Below are 17,471 nucleotides of genomic sequence, written 5' to 3' on the forward strand. Positions count from 1 at the left end.
AAAAGTATTAAATCACAAAAAGATTTCAGAACAAGTACAGTGTTGACAATAACTATCGTTCCTCCTTCACCTGTACCAAACATGCGAGCGCATATAATTTAGATGCCAGGCTATTTCTCAGCTTCTAGAAAATGGATCAAAATGAGACGTATCCTATTTTCCTTCCCGGGTAGAGAAAACTCCATCAAAGTTCGTTCAGTAGCTTTTACGTGACGCGAGTACAGACAGACAAAAATTCCAATAATTAGCTTTTTGGCCTCCATAATTTATGAGTTGTCTCTGGATGATTGTTCTATTTTTCTTTTTTATTCGATGTACAAATACAACCCTTCTTTATTATATGCATAAATAGATGCATAGATTATTTATTATACACAGTCCTCGCCTATTGGCTTAGGACAGTCTTCTGGTTTTTACATCTTTCGCTTATATCCTACGCTTACTTGCCACACTATCACACTCTCGCTCTCTCCGTTCATTCTTCTCCACCTACACTTTCATTCACACGAAGCGTCCTGTTTTGCGACCAAGTTTTCAGGACAGAAAAAACAACTAAAAACAAAATCGCATAAAAGCTCCGCTTTCCAGCGGCTTAAATCCAAAAAATATATTTTCGACTTCTTTTTTCGCGTAGAATCACCCCTTTCCGCTTGTACAACCAGTTACCAACCACCCTGTATATTTCATTAGTGGAAAGTTTTTCTTAAGAAAAATACTGGCATTTTGTGCTAAAAAAACCGATTATCTTCCTTTATTATTTGTTACAAGGGAGTAATTAAGTATTTTTATTGGATGGCAATTCAATAAATAGTCGGTTCATGAATCCTTAATTGATTTAAATGGAAAAATTCAAAAGGGGAGAGGTTTTAATAGTTTCTGTGTAAAATGTACCATATTGGAAATTAAATGGATTTCTGTATAATCATTCAGCTAGTCCATTTGCAATCGGAATCGAACATGTGTGTTCAGGACTCCCCTCCCGCCGCCTCGCGATTGTTATCAGTGTTATCAGTTGCTAAACAACATAGTGAACACGAGAGAAATGGGAAGTTCTCTTGCAAATGAAATTGGTAACTCTGTACCATTTAAAACTACCTTTAGACTTTTAACGACAATTTTTCTGCTTTCTATTATCTTAAAGCTACGGCTGAGTTCAATTGTGTGAAACGCTCTGTACGTCCAACTTTAGACATTGTATTCTAAGTATGATTTATTGCGAAACAAAACGATCCTAGGAGGATAAGGACAGAAAGATTCCTTGAATAAAAGATAAGATAATGATCAGCCTTATGTACACAAATAAAGATAGAGCGTAACAACAGATAAATTGAAAACGTAAACTCAGCGTAAACGTAGTATCAGCGAAACTGATAAAATATAACAGATGATAAAATATTCAGACTTAACTCAAATAATCGTTCCTCTGTTATAGGTACAGTGACATTTATCATTGGATTTACGGGATGCGTTGGCGCACTCAGGGAAAATACGTGCCTCCTAGCTACGGTATGTATTTGAACATCTAATGAAGCATTTGTGGATTGCTTTAATTATCTGTAAGCACACGAAGATACATAGCTTCTCGTGTGTATACTACCGCTCAAACGTATGTGGACACTTGCTTACCTTTGACAGAATGTAATTGTAACATACGGATGCGAGCATTCACGGTGCGACACGCGACAACCCAATACCCGAACGACAAACACCCGGTCTTTATCTTCATTTTTGTCGTGGGTCCAACCTTTATCGGTCCTTTACAGGTGGTCCCGTAACTTCTAAATTACCTAAAAAAGGTAGGTAGAGGAATACAAAGAAGAAAGAGGGATGTTTCGATACTGTAAATTCGAATACACTGTCTATTTGTAAAAAGTAGCAACTCTAGGATACTATCTAGACGCAGACAGACTTCGTGTCGTTGCTCGTGCGTCTCGTGTGACGACGAAGGCGAAACAAAAGGGGAGAGAGAGATAAGTAGAACCGAGACTCACTATGATGGTTTATCCTTATCGCTACTCCAACATACACACTCAGAATTTAATTGCGATCATCTCATGCAAGATCGGAGGCTATCGCCACGTGACAGTCGCTAAAATATAGAGACGGGATATAACACTCTCCTAGCTCCTATAGCTAGATCCTGGTACCATCCTCGTCGACAGTTCGGTACATAATTTTCGCGCCATACACACAGGGAACTATCCTAAACTAGCAAACATTTATTCACTTATATACGCTCAGTGCTGTCTGGTAGAGCTTCAGGCGAACAAGGTCTCGCGTCGATGCTCACAGACAGAGCTGAAAGCAAAGTCGCGGGCTAGTGGTGTCACAGACATTAAAGCGGAATGGGAAAAAGGCACTTGTGGTTGATGTACAGGCTCGTAAACCGTAGAACAATACACGTTATTCAATGTTTACTGTAAACTGTTCGGAACATAATCCTCCTTCTTAAGACGGGCGATTGTTACTGCACACACATACACATGGATACACGTACGAGGAGCGTTTCCCGCTGATTTATTTATGTCCCGAGAAGTGTAATGTGTTGACCGTACGGGCAACAATTGAACGGCACTGAATTATACACTGTCACAACACGAAAATACACAACACGACACAGGATCACATCACTGGTATCATTCTTCGTTGCGGTGACCAGGAGCCAAATCGGGATGGGCCTTCTTCTTTCCCCCTAGCGCAGTCCTTCCGTTTACTTCCGTCTTGTCGCAGCATGCACTCAGAGTAGCACAGCGGTCAAGATCAGAGTCAGGTTATCGTGTGGTTGAGCACTCGGTCTGGTGATGGAAATACCGCTAAAACTGGCGTCGGATTCTTCACTGGCGCATCCATGAGATTGAGACTCCAAACGTATTCAGGTAGAGATCGATTACAGGGATTTCTTCGTTGTCCGTCTGTGTTCCTGTGGACGCGGTGCTAGGTCTGCTGAACCCCTCCATATTAGTCCCTTTATCTTATCTGTGGCTCCGTCTGGATCTCAATCTTCTGCTTCGGCATCGTTATCCCTTGCGGTTTCGTGGTCGTTTGGGGTACGTTGGCCGTTGCGGAAGAAGGTAATAGCTGACATTCGGACCCTGCAGAGGTGTATCTTCCACGATACATTGTCCTGTGGCTGCGTCCTTCTGCTGGCATTTTTCTGGCGCTAAGGTTAGCTTGAGGTTGGGTTAGACTAGGTTGGGATTAGGAAACTAGTACAGCTTCCCCAAGATGTACTGGTCGCAGAGGAAACATTCGATCATGCGTCCCGACTTTCTCTTTGCTGCGTTCTTTCCTTTAACCGTGCACGAGAGAATATGTTGCTTTCCTGCACGAGTTCTTTTCAGCGCGATGAGTAGTTTGTAATATAAACAGGACTACGCTGTAGACTGTTGCTTTTTAAGTGATTTTTCGTTCTGCCCGGAATTTGCACCTGGTGCGGGGATTATGGGATTCTCTATTGGTAGTTGTTCTCCGTTGGGAACTTCACAGTTCCGAGAACCTCTCGGTTCTGCTTCTGCTCGCTCTTATTATTATTACACGCTCTTATTACACTACGTCCTTTCGCCATCGTATTCCTTACTTCTCTCCTCGCGTTCTTCCTTTTCTTGTAATAACAAAGTCCCGAGAGGTGTACGGTGCACTTCCTTGGTTTCTACTATAACAGCAACAGCATATTATCATTACGAACATTTCAGTGCCAAACCCTGTAGGCAGATAGTTATTATTAAATTCAAATTTTATTGATCTTGTCGTCGATGCGTTTCGATCTGTTATTTTTCGTTCAGTATCCTATAATTCTATGGGATACTCATCTCATGCAATCCCCGCAGATATTTCATCGTCTCCTGTATTAAATATTGCTGATAGCGAAGGTGCAGTTATTCTATCAATTCTTTTTATTTTCAGGATTAATATTGCTTCATTCGATGTATCAAATCTTTCTCTACGCTCATATATCTTTATTGCTGACAATGTGGTTCTAGACAGCGCTATACAGAGAGGTAGGAGGTGCAACTATACCCACTTCCTTCAGAGTTTTAGTGTCTCTTCTGCCTGGACACGTGATCCGAAAATCAATCATCCTACTTGGTAGGCCAAATATATTCAAAAGGACTGTTTTTCATTTCTTCAGGAATGATCCACGCAGTCGAGTCGTATGGTGACTGAGAAGGTGCAATTACGTCGTCTTCAAGTTCTCTCACTGCCTGACACTCTCGTTCCTTTAAAGAGAAACAGTGTAAATTCACCCTTATATACCGGCCTCGTATTGACGGGAATATCATCTACCGTCGGAATTTTGCATGAGATTTTATACATGATAAACGAACACCGGGTAGTTTATATCTCCGTAAGCGTTCTTCTATGGTATGTAACACATAATGTTTCTCCTCTTCATTCAACCGCTCCAGACGAACAACGTCCATTATTTAAGTAACACGATCCTCGGGTGGAGCATGTTCTTCGAACGAAGAACAGTGAACATTGAACTCTCCTTCTTCGTCGCAACTATGGTATGCGGAGGGTGTCAGTTCCTGGCTAAGTACTTCAGTTCCTACGTCTTTGTCCAGCGCGTTTATGCCAAAACGTGACATGTCTGTGGCGGCACTCAACAGCAAATACCACCACTTGACACTAATTAGGGTCGGACGACAGCAGCGCAGTGGTTAGCGCCTTAGGTTACGAACGTTCGGAACCCGGGTTCGAATCCCGGCAACCCGGAGTTCCGATTTTTCTTCCACGCATCTAAATTAGAAAAAAATAGCAGTACCCTAGCAACCACATCTACAAGTATCACAGTCAACACTTACACCTCATGTCGGTTTTTTGAGTTTAGTTTGAAAACGTTTCTCCCACGGACAAGGATATCTCTGATTTGAAGCAGAATATACGCAAGCTGGTGTGTACTATTTCGACGTATTTGTTTACGCATACGTGTTGGTATAGTAAACACTCGTGTACGTCGGTTTGCATCATGCGGTGCGTGATTAGCCCATTTCATGAATGTTATTGACCTAATCGGATCGCTACTATCTAATCTAGATTGTCTACTATCAGTAGAATCGGTGTACTGTTCGTTATGGTGGAAGAGCAACTCGACCGTTTCGGTTCGTAGCAAGTCGATTCCTAATATTACGTCGTTCACTATAGGTAAATTACACGCGATATGGAAAGCATGGAAATTTTTCGGAAATTTTATATCAAGAGCAGCAAGAGTTTTAATAACTTTCGAAACTATACCGGCGATTTTTACGACTCGACCTACATTGACAGAGTCAAATCCAGGTCTCCACATATTTATGAGCAGCAGTGTAGGTGTTTTTATTTTACGGTAAAACCTTCCAACTCGAATGCCTTTAAAACAATTTCAGTCATAGAATATTGATATAATTCATAAAATATCGATAATCGAAGCCAAGCTGCGTCTCCTGCGCTCTCGAATAAAGAGAATTCGTAAAATGATAAAACAATGGTGCAGTGGTTCAATCAATAAATCGGTACCTACGAAACTATCAATAATTATTACTTCTCAGATTGCGGTTCAATTTCACCTCGAAATTTACTACTTCATATTTCTCGTATTAATAAGCACGGTTGTTTGTAATATTTACAATAATTACAATTCTATATAAACTTTCGCTATGTAAATTGTAATTACACAAAGAATTGATAGTTATCGTTTAACTAAACATGTAAGAAAAAATACATTTGGTATTAAAAATTCATGTCATTTCTACAAATAATATTACCATGACTAGTGTAAATGATATTATTGTAACCAGTGTGAAAAAATGAATACCGATAACAGGGAAAAACAGGGAAAGGACATAAATTTATTTTTAATTACAGAATGCTGGACAAATTTCTGTATCATGATTATTGTTATCTCAAAAATTTCTACTGCTCAATGTAAAAAACGGTTTAATTTTAATCATGAATTACTTATAAAGACTTGTAGGGAATTATGTTCGTCGTCTACGTCCAAAAGAGGATATAAGAGTACTCATTGTCATCTTAGGAGTTCTGCGAAGTGGCAAAGTTTTCTTAAAAAGTCAAAAGAGCATTTCGGTTGCTCTCTTTGTTACCACGAAACTAAAGAATCGGCTTTCAAGTTTCCTCATAAAGGAAATGTTTCCTCGTTGCCCGTTTTTTCATAAAGCGCAAAATTAAAGGACGTTGACAATAAATGCCAACATTGTATCTTGGTGATTAAAAATTGTCTGCACGTAGTGTATATTATCCGTTAATGTATACTATATAAATTCAATAATTTACAAATTAAAAATACTTTGTGACTTGAAATTTCAAAAATATTGTGTTGCATATTTTTTATTGATTCGTAATGGTAATTGAATTTATTTGTATTTAATACACACTAACGTGAAACTGGTTTGCAATTATCAGATATGCGATACAGAATATCCTATGGTTAAACAAATAACAGTGCTATTAACGTTATCTTCTTTGCTATGATAAATATTTGATTTATAATGTTATTATGCACAGCGTATGATTGTACAGGTATAATGTCGTGATTATATCGTAACAGCTATCGGATAAATTATAATCTATGTATTTTGGTATAATAATAATCAAATAAATAAATATAAACAATAGATGATTTTACCGAAAAGGTCAATAAAGTTAATGTACATTATGTTTACAGTTAATAAGTATAATTGGAGGAAACATTTAATTCAGATAACTGCTACTATTCTTTGAAGCGTTTCTTTTGAATTTAAAGCATTTAGAGTTTAATTTCAAGTAAATGTTACTTCGTTACATTATTCAGCTGTAACAAAATGCGTAACAGTGAGAATTTCGCGTGAAGTATAATAACGTGCAACACTTTTTACGTGTTTTATCATACGTTTGCCTCACAATTGCTGCAGAACGATGTAATTACACGATGAGTACTTTAAGTATTTCACATATAAACTTACGTACGTTTTTATTTCTTGACGAACTTTCAAGTTACAGTCAACGTAACAATATTAAATTATTTAACACAGATTGAACAATTAAAGGATTAAAATGCAATTGGGAGGAATGGTGAGATTAAAGTCTAAATAATTAATACGATTATTAGCATTATTTTATTAATCGACGATGTTTACTTACGATGTTTTTTCTGTTTATATAACAATTGTTTAAATAACATTTTAAGCTATTAACTTTTGTATTTTTTGTATTTTTGTATTTTGTTTTTTGTATTTTTCTCCGTATTTTTTAAATTCAAATAATTGATAATTTTTTCGAGAATGTGAAACCTGTTATTTTATAGTAATTTTCAAATTGGGAGATCGATAAAGATTTTACAGAAGTAAATTCTTTGATACATAATTCTACTAAAATTATAAAACTGATTCTAATAATCCACAAAATTATTTTTATACTTGTTTTACGATATCAAATGCATGATTTTACATTCTGAAAGATTGAAGTTTATTACAACGTTATTTTATATGAATCTGTTCCAGTATGCGATATTTCTGGCGTTATTATTGTTAATGGAGATGGCAGCCGGTGTCTTAGGATTTGTCTTCAAGGACTGGGTGAGTTTTATCAAAAATCTATTAATATTCTCGCGATAATCTCTACTTATGTCGATGTACATAATGAGATTATCATTGGGAATTATTTGTTGCTACGTCCTTTAAATTAAAGAAATTTCCCCGCGAGCGAACTTGATAAGTTTCATATTTATTAAATCTTCGTAAATATTTTTCTCGTTGTGTCGATATACACGATAAGACTATAATTGGGAATTATTTGTTGCTATGTCCTTTAAATTAAAGAAATTTCCCCGCGAGCGAACTTGATAAGTTTCATATTTATAAAAGCTTCGTAAGTATTTTTCTCTTTCGTAAGTATTTGGGAATTATTTGTTGCTACGTCCTTTAAATTAAAGAAATTTCTCCGCCAGCGAACTTGATAAATTTCATATTTATAAAAGCTTCGTAAATATTTTTCTCGTGTACATAAAATTATATTAATATCATTTGGTGTAGGGTGATGAATAGTTTCCTATATATTCTTGGCGCGACTCATTTATTATATAAACTGTCGCATAAACTTTTGTAGTAATTTTACCAATGTATTTTGTAACCAAGAATAAGACGAAAATGTCGTATATATTATACTTAAGTCTGACATTTTCATCTAGGTTTTTGTCTAAACAGGTTTACACGAATCTTGGAATTCTGTTTGTTGTACGGATCGTAAAATGAATTCGAAACACTGTATTGTATTCGAACTGTTTTTAACTATACGTCGAAACAAGTAATTTAACTTAACGATGACTTTATATCGTAAAACTTCAAAATCTCTCTTCGCTACTTGATGATTTCCAGTGGAATAAGTCAATAAGTAAATATCCGCATATCTATGTTACATGGAATACGCGTAAACGTAATTTACAGTCAGAGTTATGGATGATAAAAAGGAAATAAATTTTATGTACTTTAAATATTGCTTCCCCTCTGTGAAAGATTTATTTTTACCATTCTTTCTGGATATCTACAATAACTGCAGTACGTTAGTTCCATTGGGAAAAATAATATGCAAATTTAAAAGTTTGTTTGAAGTATATGATAAAAGAATCTTCGTTTGATATGCCCTTTTTATAATGTTGTTTCAATCTCTGTGAATTGTTTTTAATAAACAAAAAATATAACTCGATATTGTACCTATATATAGCTCAAAAAACAACTTGTGCAATTAATAACAGCTTTTCCTAATTGTGGCATTTCATCAATATTTGCATGTTTAATTTACGGTGTAGATTATTATTTATTATTTGCCACTTACTGTTAATTATTCATTATTTATTATTCGTGATATAGATTATATTTATAGCGGAAGTATGTGGCGTTTTATATTCGTACAAATTAAAAGAGTTAACAAAAGCTCAATATTTTAATTATGAAGACACGATTAACATTTTTTGGCGTTGCTAACAATTGAAATGTCTCTCTAAAAATAAGTTTCGTTTTGGTACTACAGAACGTACTAAGCACATAACACGCAAAGTTTGAGTTTTGAGTTCATGTACTCGCCGTTCCTATGTTAATAATTTCATCGTATTCGATAGTTCATACGAAATTTCTATTCTCACAAAGGAATGCACAAATGATTGTTCACGTAAGTCAGTAATTAGAAGGATAAAAAGGTTTAATTCTCCTGAAAATGTTGATATGCTACAAATTAACCAAAGACTCAACATACCGTTCATATCGTGTTCGGATTCATTTTATCGATCGTAATTTATCGCAAAACATAGAATTAATACGTTGATTCGGTGTACAGATAAAATCACAAGCCACTGGCGGTTTCCAAGCGTTCATCATCCACTATAGAGAAGATCCTGATCAGCAGAATCTCATCGATTGGATTCAAGAGGATTGGGTACGTGTCATATCGTTATTTGTCCAATTAGATAAGGGAATACGTTTTCTATTACATTAAAAACAGCATGTAAATTCTATTAATGTAACAATCAGTGAACTAATTTCATTTATTAATGCAGATCTATCGATACAATTAATCAGTACAATTAATTCATTAATATTTAAATTAATACAATTTACTGTCTTTATAACCGGTACATATACAACGATTAATTGTGTTGATTAATTAGTTAACTAAAGTTGATTAAATAACTGTATTAATTAGTTAATTTAATTGATAGAATTTATCGATTCACGTTTTGACAAGCAATGTGACACTTCAATAGAAACGTTGCTACGTCGCTTCAGTTTCGCAGATCCTGTCAATAGTTATACTACTATTCCAATCCTCTATTCTTTACGTTAGTTCAATTCCTATCCATGATAGACCGTCATATCGCTGTTCTCGATGCATTTCCTTTCATCTAATGAAATGCCTGCATAGTACTTCGGTATTATAGCATGTAAAGGTGCGTTAAGACGATCAATATTACTGTCACTGTTTCTAGTATCTCGACATTACAGGCATCTTCAGACGATCGATTACAATAATACAGGGTGGTTGGTAACTGGCGGTACAAGCGGAAAGGGGATGATTCTACGCGAAAAAAGAAGTCGAAAATATAGAATAACAATTTTTCGTTCGAGGCTTTGTTTTCGAGAAAATCGACTTTGAATTTTCGGTCGGTACGCGTGCACTTTATCGCGTCTCGTTATAACGGATCTCACTGTAGATCGTTGTCTCGATGGAAAAATTAAAAAAAAATTTTATTCTATATTTTCGACTTCTTTTTCACGTAGAATCACCCTCCTTCCGCTTGTACCACCAGTTACCAGCCACCCTGTATATCGATCGTCTACATTAGACGGTCTCTTACATACCACGATGTTGAGAAGCTTAAAATATTGACCATAATATCGATCGTCTTAACGTTCCTTAAAAGCTACAATACAGGGTGTCTCGAACAAGTAGAACAAGCCTATGGTCCTGACACGATATTGTATTGAGTGTCGGTTAAGAGAAGACGAGATCGAATATAAGGTATTTATTCGTCGATAGTGTTCCTTAGCTTACGCGACTTACAATTAAATAGAAAATAGCAAGTTGTACGCGAGGAACGTCACGAAGCAGTTCCTGGAGACAACCCAACTTAAAGTTTCAGCACTGCGAAATGTGCACTTCTAATAAATACCTTGCAACTTGTATATACAGGGTGGTTGGTAACTGGTGGTACAAGCGGAAAAGGGGTGATTCTACTCGAAAAAAGAGGTCGAAAATATAGAATAAAATTTTTTTTTTTTAATTTTTCCATCGAGACAACGATCTACAGTGAGATCCGTTATAACGAGACGCGATAAAGTGCACGCGTACCGACCGAAAATTCAAAGTCGATTTTCTCGAAAACAAAGCCTCGAACGAAAAATGTTTATTCTATATTTTCGACTTCTTTTTTCGCGTAGAATCACCCCCTTTCCGCTCGTACCACCAGTTACCAGCCACCCTGTATATTTTCAAATTCGTTTGAAATTTTACTAAATTAATTACGAACTCACGATAGTCGTGTCTCAATTTTAAGACATTTAGTATAATATATACAATAATATATACAATAGTATAATATGCATAAAAGTATGCAGCAAAGTTTTATTATTCAAGTGAAATGTATATTTCGTAACGATTGCAAGAAGGACGAAAACTTTTGAAATATTATAATATATTATTTCGATACTTCTGACGTTCTAAATGTAATTTCATTAAAATAGAATCATTAATAAAATAATAAGTCTCTTTAATATAATACTGATAATTGTATTAATATTAATGAAGAGTTTCAGTAATAATATTATTACAATTAATTAATTAATTATTCCAAGTTAAATTATCATACATGTTAGGGAATCATGTGTTAATTAATTGACTAATTAAGACGAAATTACTGATTCAATATTTCTCATATTTATGACGTTAATTAAAACGAATCTTCAATCTTTATTTAATTAAAATACTTTTCTACGCTATTATACTTTATAAAAATCATGATTTCGATCACAGTGCAGTTTTTATAAAGCATTCTTTGATATAAACACCGCTTTGTTTCACAGTTTCACGAAATGATACGAAGAAAATTATTGAATTCACTGAGCGTGAAGAAAGAACGTGCATTTAAGTTTAACGAAGCTCTTTGAACAGCAGTTTCACACGTTCTCTCTCTCTCCCTCTCTCTCTCTTTCTTTCTACTAAGCAAATTGATACTGTGTCTTCCACTTTTGTTCTTTCCCCTCCTTAATACTAACTTTATTTATAATGGCGAGATTCCTATTTCTTTCATCTTTGTATTATTCAGTGCTAGACACTAAAGTACTGTTACACGAAGCAACATGTTAAATACCGATACGCTGCACATACTTGTCGAACTACATAACAAATTAAAGAACATGAAATTGGTGGCACGTAGTTGCTAAAAAACGAAAGCAACACGTGTTCATCGGATTTATTTGATTTAATTGAATTGATTAATGTTCGTTTAAGAGAAAATGTTTCAGCATAACGTTGTCGTAATTATAAAGTTAGAACTAGTAACATTTTGCAAATACGACGAGTAACGATCAAATTTTGTAAATCAATTGCGTAATTCAAATTATATAATTCGATTACGGCAGTTGAAATTATGTAATTCAATTACGTTAATCCCAATTTTGTAATTCTATTAAACAATTCAATTACGTAATTGAAATTATGTAATTGGATTACAACACAATTGAACGTAATTGAATTAATATGTAATCGAAATAGAGTGTTATTAAATTGCGTAATTAAATTACAGTGTAATTCAATTAACGCAACCGTATTTTACAGTTACAGTGTTGCGGCATCGAGGGCCCTAAAGACTGGGATCGCAATAATTATTTCAATTGTTCATCGAGCGACATTGGCTCGAGGGAAGCATGCGGCGTGCCTTTTAGCTGTTGTAAACGAAAGCCAAATGTAAGTTTTTTTTTTATCTCACATTAGTATATTTTTTCTTCACTTGCAATAAAAGAATTTCTTACCTCTGTTAAATAAAGAATTAATTGCATGCGAACTGCAGTGATGATTCTTCTACAATATACAGGGTGGTTGGTAACTGCTGGTACAAGCGGAAAGGGGGTGATTCTACGCGAAAAAAGAAGTCGAAAATATAGAATAAACATTTTTCGTTCGAGGCTTTGTTTTCGAGAAAATCGACTTTGAATTTTCGGTCGGTACGCGTGCGGTACATTATAACGGATCTCACTGTAGATCGTTGTCTCGATGGAAAAATTTAAAAAAAAGAAAAAAAAATGGAGAAAAATGTCCATGGTTCTATGGCTACGGTTTCTTCAGATTATTTCCTAAATTGAATACGATAATATAATACAGGGTGGTTGGTAACTGGTGATACAAACGAAAAGGGAATGATTCTACGCGAAAAAAGAAGTCGAAAATATAGAATACAAATTTTTTTTTTAATTTTTCCATCGAGACAACGATCTACAGTGAGATCCGTTATAACGAGACGCGATAAAGTGCACGCGTGCCGACCGAAAATTCAAAGTCGATTTTCTCGAAAACAAAGCCTCAAACGAAAAATTTTTATTCTACATTTTCGACTTCTTTTTTCGCGTAGAATCACCCCCTTTCCGCTTGTACCACCAGTTACCAACCACCCTGTATAAACAAGTACAAGATTTCACTGTATTTGAAATAAAAATGTTATTAGTAAGTTTATATCTCAGAATATTGTCTCCTAATCATTCCTTCGACGTTTTCAGGAAATTATAAAAAATAAACAGTGCGGCTATGATGTTAGAAAACCTAGCTACGTAAGTAATTTTTTCAAATTCAATATTACCTTTAACACTAAACGTTGTATTATTATAACGAAAGCAGGGATCGAATGAAACTGTTCAAATGTCCAAGTAGACATGAAATAACCGTAATTTTTTAACTGTCGTGTTTTGAAAAAACAGTTGTAAAACGAAGTGCATCTACTGAAACTTTCATCCCATACATTTTTGCATAAATAGGAAACTTTTAGTTCTGTAGAAGCACAAGAGAGTTTTAGTTCAAGCGAGACATTTATTTTGCTTTGAAACAGTTAAAGTTGAATGTTTTCAAACTGCTCTTCAGTGCTCAAACTGCTTAACCGCTCAAAGCGATTTAGAAAATACAAAATATTCTTTTTAAAATGAAACTCTGAACTCTGAGCATATATATATATATATATATATATATATATATATATATATATATATATATATATAAATAATTAACTGCATATTGTTTTGTTCAATCTCATTGTTTGTAAAATGAAATAACTGTATCTATAAAAATCACAACTTACTTTCTCTCTTATACTCATTCTGCTTTCAACTTTTTAAATAATGCTAATTAAAACATAATTCTAGCTTTCATACTTTCCTCTAAAATATTTGTTAAAAGGTATGTATATAATCTTACACAATTTTTGGCATACAAAATGGCTGTTATAAGGGAACTTTTGCAGCAAGTACTAACACAGTAACACACAAAAAGTTTTGAATCAAAGTACTAACGTATAAAGTAAACGTAAAACAGAAAAAGAGTTATTGAAAAATTAAAAGCTCAGTAACTGACTTTTATTTATAAGAGTTAGCTGTTTCATTCGACCCCCCCCCCCCAAAGAAAACTTCTACTTGTCGTGTTTGCAAGGTTTCTTCTCTTAAAAATTATATTTCCATTAATTGTACTCTATATTACTGCATTCATCTATTCTAAAACCATGTTTTTCACCATCACTTTATTTACCGTGACCATTACTTACATTCTTTCTGCGAGCATTTAAAATAACTTCTCATTTCTGCTTTTTCTTAATCAGTGCCTTTCATATATTTTACACTAACTAACTAATAGGCTTGAACGAGCTATTATACTCGTTAAAATATGGACAGAACACTACACTAGTTTTTACGCTTTCGTTTGCTGATTCTCATTTGTCTCGAGTGCTGACAGTTTAATTTTAATCTTTAAATGTAGCTGCCATGTCTAGTTACAAGATAAGCTTCGGTATTAAAGAAGGAAGTTTTGTAATAAAATATGACAGTGGAGATAAAACAATCTTGAAACTAAGACGAGGTTTCACAACTTTTATGTTACTTTTTTTTATTAATCTTTTGAAATAGCTACATTTTGGGATAATAAACGTAAAAATTCAAAAATTTGAAAAAACATACAGAACACATTGAAGTTCTCAAGCAAAGCTGGAAAGCATTTGTCCTATGTGGTTTTTATTTCGCTCGTCCCTGCGCTGTGTCGTCGAATTTGTTAGTTAATTTGTATACCGACCGTTTCATAAATCAATGATAAATAATTTATCCTTTCCATTTTGCATAAATAGATATTCTATAAATTGTTTGTTTGCTATTTACTGAACTGTGAAAATAAATTCTGAGTGGTTTGCAAGATTATCAATCCTCGATAAAGCAGATGTCCTTTTTTATCAAAGATAACGAAATCACAGACGAGGTTCTCGCGATTTATTTTCAAGTGTCTTATCTTCTGTTTCGAATCTTATACTATCTAACATCTTTTTAGAGGCCCTTCAACTTTTTAAGTCTTTCTAACTTCGTAATAACTACGTAAGATACATAGGCATAAAATGTTTTGTTAAATTCCTAGGGTTCTTGATTTTATATGATAGCTAGTTTCAAAGAATAAATCTGTCATATAGTTTGAAATTGTACTTTTTAGTTGCTGCATATTTATTTATACTTCATATTTAGCATACGATTGAAATTTAAGTTTTCTTTAGTTCTGCCATTGGTTGCCAATCGAAGTACATTTTTTAGATATTTTTGGAGAAGAAGAACGAATTCAAAATATGAAATTTCAGTTTCGGCAATCGATACGTTCGAAAGATATACAAATTTTGTCTGAACCATTTTTCATACTACTCGTATTTTCCCAGATATTTGAGCGTTTTGACAGCTAGATAGGACATACTATTGATCTTGGTATATCACACACTTGCGACGAAAGTGAAGCGATTCAAATAACGCGATTTTCGAGTTATCAGTATGAAAATCTGGCGATTATGAGATGTTCAATTCATCTTGTTCATTTAGCTTCATAATTTGGCCAGTAGAGAGCAGTTATTTCGCCCTTCTCGATTCGTGTTACTGTATTTTATAAATTATAAATGTGTACGTCTTATTGTAATTGTGTTTTGACTAGAAAGAGATCCTCCGAAAGTTCCTGTCAAAAATGAAAAATAAACTAAAAACGAATAAAACACATTTAAAATACATTTCATGAATTTGTTCATTCGTTCTATTCATAAATTTGATTTAATTATATTCTAAAATAGCTTTCCTATTCTTCTGTATAACATACTTTCTCAAGTTGAGTCACGTTCGTGGCAAGTGTTCGATGCCATCGACAAATTTAGAAATCGAAATTTTCGAAATTGCGTTTGGAAATCAGATCTATCCAAAATCTTTTATCGTAGAAAATAGGAAATAACCTCACGAAGCCTTTCTAGATCTTTCGAACGCACAAGGCACTTGTGTAAAATAGAAGACATTTAATCGATTTTGATAATCTTGGAATATATCGTCAAATATTTATCGATATTTTGAATATCTTTTCCCATATATTCAACCATCGCTCGTCTTTAATTTTCAGGTTATAAAACAACGTATGATTAATATTTTACGTGTTATTTAACAATTTACTTTGAATAAATGTTTACCGAACAAAAGTTATCAGTGACGGTAACTATATTTGTTACATTTACGAGCTGTCGAAGATCAGAGCGAAGTGCAACATTCTGTACATCAATCGATTCATCGAAAATCATTTTACGCAAGCGTTGGCAGCCGCTTAATGGCGGTCGGATATTAATTTAGCCCAACCTATGACCTATGACCTATTGATTTTTCTTTATTTATACAATATTAAATTGGCTGTAAAAAAAATGCGGCTTACTCTAGAATGAAATGTAATCTGGATTTAATTGAAATTTTTAACGAATATCTCGGAAATTAAATTTGAGCAGAATATACGTACGTATGGGAAAAAATAGTCCGAACGTCGATAATATTTCAACACCGTCGAAGTCGGTAAAGTGCCTCGCCTATTCTACGTAATTACCACGCACAAATTGCCAAAATAAAGATTTCATGTTTCACGCTTTTCTCTCGATCGGTCACCGACGCCATTCGAAACTGCAATCCTTATACAAGGTGGTTCGTAAATAATAGTACAATTGGGTACAGGATGATCGTACGTGAGAGAGTAAGTCGAAAATATGCACTTAAATATTTTCATATTGCGCTCTGTTTCTGAGAAGATGGAATTTGAAAATTGATCAGGTTCTACATTTTTTACTTATTCTCACTTAACCTGTCGATTATTTATTCCTGTTCAGTACGTAATTAGTCACATTTTCAAACTCGATCTTCTCGGAAACGGACCGTCGTACAGAAAAATTGTATTCTACATTTTTGTCGTATTTTTTCTCGTAGAATCGCCTCGTACCAAAATTCTACCATCAATTACGGACCATTGCGTATAATTAAAAAAATTGAACGTAGTCTAATGAACGCAATATAAAACCAGAAGATAGAGAATTAAACAACCGCGCGTAATTCCGATGTTCGAATTCCGAAATTCGATGACTGCACAGTGGTCGACGTACTATTCGTATGTAGAAGCAAGGTATCGTTGTTTGTACGCGTTATCAACATGCCGCAGGCACGACAACGTAATCCTAAATCTTCGATGCAGAAACTTTCATAGTGGTTTCTTCAATCATTTTGTTTGCACTTGGTAAATGCAGACTGGGGAGAGGAGTATATACGAGAGAGGCTGTCTAAGAGCAGGCGAAGAATGGCTAGAATTGAATCTCGTACCTGTCGCTGGTACTGTTGTCAGCACAATGGTCTTACAGGTACATTGCCGTTGAAACGTGTCACTGACTGTGCTAAATAAGAGTTTAAACTTTCTCTTTTCGTTTATACAATTTCTAC

The 17,471-nt window shown here is 34.5% G+C and overlaps 1 protein-coding gene across 5 annotated transcripts in view; it reads left to right on the plus strand.

The window, feature by feature from the left end:
• The window catches only part of LOC117212947 (tetraspanin-5), a 126,701-nt gene that overhangs the window by 90,370 nt on the left and 18,860 nt on the right, over positions 1–17,471 (plus strand). For 3 of the 5 annotated variants that reach the window (XM_033458111.1, XM_033458114.1, XM_033458112.1), the window contains exons 3-8: positions 1,433–1,506; positions 7,476–7,550; positions 9,304–9,402; positions 12,301–12,429; positions 13,236–13,286; positions 17,282–17,392. In XM_033458111.1, the coding sequence (XP_033314002.1) occupies positions 1,433–1,506; positions 7,476–7,550; positions 9,304–9,402; positions 12,301–12,429; positions 13,236–13,286; positions 17,282–17,392 (539 nt within the window). The remainder of the gene's footprint in view (positions 1–1,432; positions 1,507–7,475; positions 7,551–9,303; positions 9,403–12,300; positions 12,430–13,235; positions 13,287–17,281; positions 17,393–17,471) is intronic. The other 2 variants (XM_033458113.1, XM_033458115.1) reach the window with 1 other exon arrangement.

Source organism: Bombus bifarius, unplaced genomic scaffold, assembly GCF_011952205.1.
Source record: "Bombus bifarius isolate JDL3187 unplaced genomic scaffold, Bbif_JDL3187 scf7180000008421, whole genome shotgun sequence".
NCBI classification, from domain to species: Eukaryota; Metazoa; Arthropoda; class Insecta; order Hymenoptera; family Apidae; genus Bombus; species Bombus bifarius.